The 8,675-nt window shown below is 53.9% G+C and overlaps 1 protein-coding gene across 1 annotated transcript; it reads right to left on the reverse strand.

The window, feature by feature from the left end:
- Positions 1-4,385: 4,385 nt before the first annotated feature.
- LOC131478015 (solute carrier family 52, riboflavin transporter, member 3-like) lies at positions 4,386-8,337 on the reverse strand. The gene is made up of 2 exons (XM_058655116.1): positions 8,275-8,337; positions 4,386-5,079 (listed from the first exon to the last, which is right to left on the reverse strand). Exon 2 carries the CDS (start codon positions 5,019-5,021, stop codon positions 4,386-4,388), a length of 636 nt encoding a protein of 211 aa, XP_058511099.1. The 5' UTR covers positions 5,022-5,079; positions 8,275-8,337.
- Positions 8,338-8,675: the final 338 nt, after the last annotated feature.

The following is an 8,675-nucleotide window of genomic DNA, read 5'->3' on the forward strand; positions in this document are numbered from 1 at the left end:
AGGTAGGGTTTGGAATAGGTTCAGATGTCAAAGAGATTACCCCTTGCTGGATATGACTGAACTAGGTATGGAGATATTTCTCTCTCTTTCAAGATACTGAGAATAATAAACGGTCTGAGACAAGAATACCAATGCCTTTCTTGACTGGTGATTTCAGTATAAATCAAAACAATGCAGTTTAAACTTCTTCCCATGGAGCATTTCCAGATGTGAGACTCACTGCATGGAATAGGCAGATATGCTTTGAAGATATAAGCTTCTGGGCCCAGAATTTCTTGGATTGGATTGGAATAGATCTCATTGGATTTAATTCTGAAGGCACAATCAGCATCTGTAGTCATTCTGTGTAACAGGACCATGGAAGTTTTGGATATAACTGTCATCTTGACCTTTTTGTAAACTTGATGATCATCCCAAGTTTCACAGCATGAATGAAGTGGTTAAGACAATTTACTAACCATACTTGATGCTCCTGTCTGAGGTTAAGATGTATTTTATCTTATACTGGGAATGCCTCCTACGATGCTAATTTTTTTTAATGGACCAGATCCATTTCATCCATCCAAGAACCAACTTCTTCCATAAAACATTTCCTTTCTAGTGGCACCAGGGCCCTATGTCCTGCAGCCACCCCAGATCCTTTTTTTTTTCAAGACTCAAAATAATTTTTATTTTACCATTTTGTAAATTATTAAAGATGAAAATCATCAATGGCATGTATAGGCAGGAATAAATATTGTTTTTGTTTTGTAATCCTGGATTTCTGGATCCAGGAATACAATCAGTGATAAATCTAATATACAAAACAACAGATTTTTGTTGACAATCTTTACTGCAATTAACTAATTACGGTAAAAAAAAAAAGGTTCAGGGGGTATAGAGAAGTGGGTAATGTAATAGTATTATGTCCATATTGTTTCCATCATGTATCTGAGGTAAAGGGGCATATTGACGGAGAAGCCCCACCCAGTTTCCCACCCACCCCAAGTCCCAGATGTGGGGCATGCTCTGAGATCCTTGCTCAAATGGCTTTAATAGTTCTCCAGTTATGAATCGCTGCCAGTTTCACTCGATGAGGTCGTCCACTGATTGACACAGTCCATCATAGAGTCTTCATTTGCCCAGTATTTCTCTGCCAACATATAGCTGAGGTGGTGGATTGACTTGCTCTGTCATCTGTCTTTTCTTGGCTAGGGTTCTGAGTCCAGCAATTCGATTGGGGAGATCTCCAAAGAAACTTTGAGGTATTCCCACACCAGATTCTTGTATGTTCTAGCAAGCACAGGGCTCGGCACAGTCCGTCCCCACGATCAGCTGGTGGGTGCAATTGCTGGGTTGTTTCTGTTTTCAGTCCTGATTTCCACTGGAACCAATGGGTGTTGCAGTCCAGCCTGGTTCTACCCAGCACATACTCGGCCCTTGCATCAACCAGTGAGAGCTGCAGCCTAGTCAGGGCGACCCACAATAACTCCCACCAGGCCCGCCCCCTACCCTGGTTTGCCAGTATGTGTGGCAGACTAGTCCAGTCAGTCCCACATCCTATTTGGCTCTTGTACTTGTCAGTGGGTATTGAAGCTTAGTTCCGTCTAACCAACTCAACTCTCCAGCCCTCATGGATGTTGTTGAGTGCCTCTCTGTCTAGCCACTCCAGCCCCCATCTTAGTTTTCATGCCTTCCTGCGGGAGTAGTGACCCAAGAGGGGGGAACCCACTATTTCCCTCTCAGTCCTGGTTTATTCACTCTTTGGGTGGTTCTGTGATTTGACTTGACAGAATTAGTCCCCAATGCCAGCTTCTGCCAGTTGATGCTGTGGCTAAGCCCAAACATCCCTCACCCACTCTAATTTATGCTTGCACCAGCAGGAATAATCAGCCCAGCCTGGCTTTTCCCTGATCTGGTCCACATGCAGCGCACAGGTGTTGCAGCCTTGCTTAGTCTGGTCTGTCCCTATCCCAGCCCAAGCTCTCCAGTGGGAGTAGCTGTGTGGCGAGGGGACCAGCCCCTTAATCCCCCCGCCGGCTCTGCCCCTCCCTTCCTGGATCTCGCACATGCTGGTTGGGTGATGCAGTCAAATCCAATACAGGCAACCTTGCCCTAGCGTTCCATAGTGTGCACTGATTTTGTCGCGACCAGCCCCGGCTCGACCCACACTCTGTTCTGGTGTTCGGATTTACCAGTGTATGACATGAACTGATTCAGCCTGGTCTGCCCCTGACCCATGCCAAATGTATGCCAGTGGGAAACTTTCCATGGCCTCTTCTGGGCTGTTTCCTATCATGCGCTTACCTGCAGGGACTGTGTCCTGCCAGAGGAGTTGCCCAGGCTTCTCCATCAGAACCTCTCCCAATGCAAGATTTTGCGCATACCAGGGGGTCCTTGAGCCAACCCTACTCAGTTCACCTCATGTCCTAGCAGGAACAGTGGCTTTTCCTGGCTTGCTTTCACCCCGTTCTGGTTCTTGTTGTTGGATGTTTCAGCCCAGCCATGGCTCGTCCATACCCACCTACAGCTCACACATGGCTCAGTATGGGGCTGAGATCCAGCCTAGTCAGTCCCACATCCACCCTGGTTCTCCAGGACACCAGATGATGTTGGGGTCTGGCCTGGCCTGGTGCATCCAATCCCAGTCCACACTAGTGCCTCGGGAGATTGCAACTGTTTCCTAGATAGAATGCAGCCCCCATTCCAGCACACACACCCCTTGGTGGGAACCTCAACCCAGTTAAGGTGTCCCCTTACCTCCCCAACTGGGCCTCTTCCTAACCTTAGATCATGTGCCTGCCAGTGGTTGCTCTGACTCAACTTGTCTCAGTCCCTCACTTGTCCTGGCCTCTGCCTTAGACAGTGTGACTTAGTGTCCTTGACTCAAGTAGCTACCTAAGCAGCGATTCAGACAACCAATACCCCAGAGCTCCTTGGAACACACCCTACTTCTTCCATTCCTGTCGGGCCCAGCCCCCTCCTTTGCCCAGCATCTTCGCGGTCTACACCACCCATCACCAGCAGTCCAGGGTTGGGGTTGCAGCCCTGGCTGCTTCAGGCCTCTGGGGAGCAAGCCTGCAGATCTCCCAGGTGTTTGCCTTCCAGACATCAATAGATGAAGGAATCTGCAGATTCTGGAGCAAACTCTGACCCCAAGGATTTCAGGAACCCCTAACCTTCAGAAACGGACTGGCCTGGAGGCTGGGTTGGTTGGTTTCAGAGGCTCCCCCAGGCCAGGAGCTGTCTGGGAGCAGGGCTCTTCTGAAGGGGCTCACTTGTCCTCCTGTGTGGGGACATACCCCCTGGCCCCAACAAAAGTGCCAGGCATGGAAAGACTGCCAGAGTGGGATGCACTGCCCCAGAATCAACTTCTGGCACATAGGGGACTTGTGGCTAGTTATTTTGAGAAACTGCCGACTCCGGAGCAGCTCTGCCAAGCTGCCCTTTTGCAAAGGAGATTCCCTAAAGGAAATGCTCCTGCGCCTGGAGGAGAAAATGGGCAACATTTTATCACTGGTATGCTTGCATCTGCACAGCAGGGTGCCACGTACTGCCCCCTCCTCCCTTCTGTCTCCTGGAATCCCACCACCCTGCAAAATCCCCAGGCCCTTGTTCCTTTTTCACCTACAGTTTTATCTTATTATTTTTATTTGAAAAGCAGATTTAGAGAGAGAGAGAGAGACCTTATTACTATTACATCCACTGATTCACTCCCCTAAATAACCACAACGGCAAGAGCTGGGCTTGTCTGAAGCCAGGAGTCCGGAGCTTCTTCCAGGTTTCCTACATGGGTGCAGGGGCCCAAGGACTTGGACCATCCTCTGCTGTGATCTTAGGGAGCTGGATTGGAAGTGGAGCATCTGGAACTTGAACCGGTGATGCTCATATGGAATGCCAGCACTGCAGGCAGAGGTTTAGTCTACTACCCTATGTCGCCGACCCCTGTCCCCTTACTCCATTTTTTTTTTTCTGTAGCACAGGGTGCCAAGCTTCCATCATCTGGCCCTTCTTGGCATCTCACATTCTCGTTGGGCTCACATATTACTCACACAGCTTTACCGGGGTAGGCATTTGGAGCAGCACTTAACATGCCCCTTAGGAACCCTGCAACCTGCATCCTGTATTGGAGTCCCCGAGTTTTGAGTTCAGACTCCACTTCCAAGGCAGCTTCCTGGCAATGTAGACCCTGGCAGGCAGCAGCTGATGGCTTGGCAGCCTGGGTCCCTGTCACCCATGTGGGAGAGACCCAGGCTGAGTTATGGGTCCCTGCTTTCAGCCTGGCCCTGCTCCTGCTACTGCAGGAATGGATGGATGCTCTTTCTCCCTCTACATCTTTCTGCCTTTCAAATAAAATGAAAAGGAAATAAAACTTTTTCAAATGGTGCTTCTGTGGCTCATGTGCTTTAGGTCACTTTGTGTCCTAGGCCAGCCACAGAGCACTCTGCAGAGGTAGAGGGAAGTGGATGTGTCGTGGCTCTGGGCCATGCTGGGTACCTGTGTGATGCTGCTGTCCTCGGCAGTGACCAGCGTGTCTGTGACATTGACGCAGAGAGCCCTGAGCCCTGGGCCAGAGCAACCAGGGCAGGCAGGAGGCCGCTGAGCCCTTCGCCCATGAAGAAGGTGGTGAGATAGTAGGAGGGCAGGCGGCTCATGAAGGGCAGGAAGGTGACAGAGGAGGTGCAGTCCACCAGGGCCAGGAAGAAGGTGAGGACCATGAAGGCGACACTGTGCTGGCCGCCCTGCAGCCAGGAGGTCATGTTCCAGAGGAAGGTGATGAGCAGACAGGCCAGGGTGCCCACCCCCAGCACGGTGAAGATCACAGGAACCTCCGAGAGGCAGCCAGGCCGGAAGCTATGCAGCAGGCTGACCAGCAGGGGCCCGATGTTGGCCAACTGGATGACCACGGTGAGGTAGGAGGGCAGGTTCCAGCCTTCAGGCAGCTCTGTCACCAGCAGGGGCAGCTCCACCCACAGACCGTTGATGGCCACCCAGGAGCCCGTGCCGAAGATGCAAACCAGCAGGTGTGTGAGCACGGTCATGGTGGTGTCCTCCTGGGGGCCAGCGGCTTCTGCCAGCCTGGCTCAGCCTGAAGGGGGACTGACAGAGAGGGATCCCATGAGTGACCCCAAGCCCAGTGCTTAGCAGGAGACTGCTTGGGGGCCTAGGTTTTCTCTTATCAGCCCCCCGCCTTACTTCCTGTGAATAAATTTATTAGCAGGAAGGGGGCTCCTGGGCAGCTCCAGCTGGACAGTCAGTTACACATCGATAAGCCCTGGTGACTCTCCTGCAGAATCCCCTATGGGCACTGGACGCCAGGCACCACAAGCCCAAACACCCACCCCATGGGAGCCAAGCTCCTTGGGTACCTGCCTGGGTTCCACCACAGCTGTGTGGCTTGAAGGGAATGACTTGGTCTCCTGCCTGGCATCACCCAACCTCCTAAACGCCCCTGCTTCTGGACCTTGGGACACAGTGAAAAGCAGCCAGTAGGGACAAAGTGGAGAAGCAGGCTGGGCAAATGCCTGGCTGTTTCAGAGCAAAGAAGGTGCTAGGGGAGGGGTGAAGCTGAAGTGGTGGGGGGCCACTTGGGATAGAGGCCTAGTACTCCGTGTTTTCTCTCTCAGGGACGCGGGCTCCTGCTTCATCGTGCTGCCGCTGTGCACTGGCCAGTGCTCTCTGCTCTTGGCCGTGGGCAGGAAGCAGACTTTGAGTGGACAGCAAGGAAGGACATGTCTGAGGAAGCAGAGACTTGGGGAGGAGGCAGTGGTGAATGCGAAGGGCCTGGAGTGAGGAGTGGGGAGGGATCCAGCAGGAGCCAGGAGCCAGGTGCTGGTAAAGCAGCCCCTGGGGGCACAGCTCAGTGTCTGCCTGGCAGACACAGGCGCTGCCTCAAGGAGATGACAGATGGATAATCAGGAAGACAAGGGGCCCATAAAGCACTGAAAGGTACCAGACCGGGTCACATCACAAAGCAGCTACCTCAGCATTCCTTTCTGATCAGGTCAACAATAAAGTTCTCTATGCTCACACTGTTTGGTGGCTTGCGAGCTAGTGAGCTGAGCGTCTGTGAACGGATCTGCAGCTGTGACCATATCCAAAAGGGCAGGGCACACACAATCCTGGTGTCAGGATTGACTGACAAGTGTCCCCTCTGAAACCCCGTGCTCAGCTGCCCCTGCGGCTCTCCCTGTTTCGCCATAAAACCGACCTTGGTGTCTGCTTACTCCCCACAACCCACCTGCCCTGTCCATGTTGTCATTTCTAGCTGCCTGCCTCGAGACAAGAACGGACTGGAAATTCCTGTCCCACCCCATTCTGGGAGGTGGGGCCTCATCTGTCAAGTCCCAGGGCAAGATATGAGATCCAGCTGTTCAAAGAGCAGCCAGGAAGCCAGCTTGGCTGTGGCAGGAGTGGGATAAGGCAGCCAGCCTGGGGCCCATGGGGGAGCGCTCCACATGGCCCCTAGACACCTGCTCTCATTTAATTTTTAAACATGTGGCCCTCTGAGAGGAAGGTCCAGGGAGGAGTCAGGGAGGAAGAGGGGGTGTCCCTGGTATGGGAACTGCTGCAACACCCTTGGGGAAGCACCAGGATAACAGCAGCAATAATGGCCATCCTCTCTTGGCGTGTGTCCGCGCACACACACACACACACACACATACCATGATGACTACATGGCATCATGATTGCATTCATTTTACAGATAAGGCAACTGAGGTGGCACAGCCAGTCTGTGGACTATGCCTCAAGGTGATGGTCTGATGAGGCTCAGGTCTGCCCTGGGCATCTCCCCCAGGCCACTCTAGCTCTTGGGAAAGTCTCCAAGCCCAATCTTGACCCTTATGGCCTTTTGGGGGAGTGGCCTGGCGGTGGGAAGCTCTCTCCCTCCCTGTCACTCTGTCTTCCAAATACATAAATAAATTCATAAATAAATGCTACAAAAGGCTCCAAGGCAGCCCGCAGGGCCTTCTGTAATGAAGGCTTTGTGTGAGCTAGTGGAGCTACCCTGTACTGTGTGGGGCTGGGGTCTCCTGCATTCTTGCCTCACAACTGGAGGCTAAAACTGAGGGTTCTAGCCACTCAAAAAGAGTGCAGGGCTCTGTCCACCCTAGAGTGAGGACTGGGCCATGCCCTTCCCTCCCTGTCTGACCTTGGCCATTGGCGCTCTAGCAGCTTCCACTCCCAACGTTGTCGACTTCACATCTTCCTGGCGTTATCAGCGGCAGCTTGGTTCCAGGAGCTTATCTGCTGAGCGCTGAGTTCTCCCGAGGGAGGGTGAACCCCATGTGCTCTCCCTGCCATCCCTGTGTCCAGGTGGCCATCTGCTTTGTGGAGGGATGGACCACCTGACCCCCTCTCCCCCAACCCCCATCCAGGGCTGGCTCTGAAGAAACAAGCTGGCAGCTGGCAGGCACCAAGTCCCTGGGCCAGTGTGCAGGGAGCCTGCTCAGTCACGCAGCACAATGCCAGCTGCAGCCCGGGCATGGGACACATGCTGCTTTGTGTGTCACTGTGCTCGGGGTCCCAGCCTCCCGGAGAAGCACCCCTACCCTCCCCCCATGGGTCCTGTGGGTTGAAGACTGGAAGGAAAGATGGAGGGACAGAGATAGGGACAAAGCAGCAGGTGGGGCAAGGGAAGGCCCAGCCCACCACCGACATCCCTGCATAGCCAGCAGTCACCCTAGCTCTCTCTGTGCTGGCCTCTTCCTAACGAGGCGCAGGTGGCAGGGACGGTTGGCTCCTTGCTTATCCCAATCTCAGACAGACCTGTGCTCCTGGGCTGTGTGACTTAGCAGGCTGCTCACCCTCTCTGAGCCTGGAGTGAAAGGTTGGGATGGCCCGGGCGAGCTCAGCTCCCCTCAGCAGGGAGGAAAGGAGGAGATAACGGGAGCTCCGCTGGTCCACTGGCTGGGATGGGGTGTCCTCGCCACCCTCCCTAAGCTGACCTTGATGGTGCAGCCTCCCCCAGGTCATCCCCTTCCCAGCTCTTGCCCCAGTGTGGCAGGGGCGGCCGCAGTGTGGAGGTACAACCGGGCAATGTTTAGTGCGAGCCCAGTGAGCTGGCTCAGCCTGCCTGATTCAACTCCAGCCCAACTTGCTGACCAGGTGCACAGGCAGCCCTGATCACCAGGCTGTATGTCTGCCGCTGAGCCAGCAACCTGCAACTTGGGTAAAGTCCACCCTGGTTCGTTCTCCAAGGCAGGTGCTCAGCGTCACTGACCTATGCCCCCAGGTGGCGGCAACTGTGCCCTCCCAGCCCCGGCTGGCAGCTGCCCGGCTCTGCCCACTTACCTGCTGGTCCCTTTCCCCAGGAGCTCTGCATGGGAGGGGTTGAGGCAGCTGGGTTAGTAGCAATCTGTCCCCGCCCCATGGCCTGGAACAGCAGGTGGAGCCTACTTGTAGAGTGTGTCCCAGCCCTCAGTGAGGACTCACTGACCTGTACGCTAACCCACCCCTCCCCCACCCCAGGGAGGCAGAAACCCGAGTCTTTGTCGTGGTTGTGGTGGCTCATTTCATCCGATGGCTTGCAAAGTTGTCTTTCAGGGACAAGTGCCAACACCAGCCCCTGGATGGAATGGCAGGAGCACGGGGGTGGGGGTGGGGGAAGGTCCTGAAAAACCACCCAGTGAAAAAGGGAATTTCATTCTATTTGAAAAGGATACAGAGAAAGAGAGACAGGTAGAGATCTTCCT

Source organism: Ochotona princeps, chromosome 26 (assembly GCF_030435755.1).
Source record: "Ochotona princeps isolate mOchPri1 chromosome 26, mOchPri1.hap1, whole genome shotgun sequence".
NCBI lineage: Eukaryota > Metazoa > Chordata > Mammalia > Lagomorpha > Ochotonidae > Ochotona > Ochotona princeps.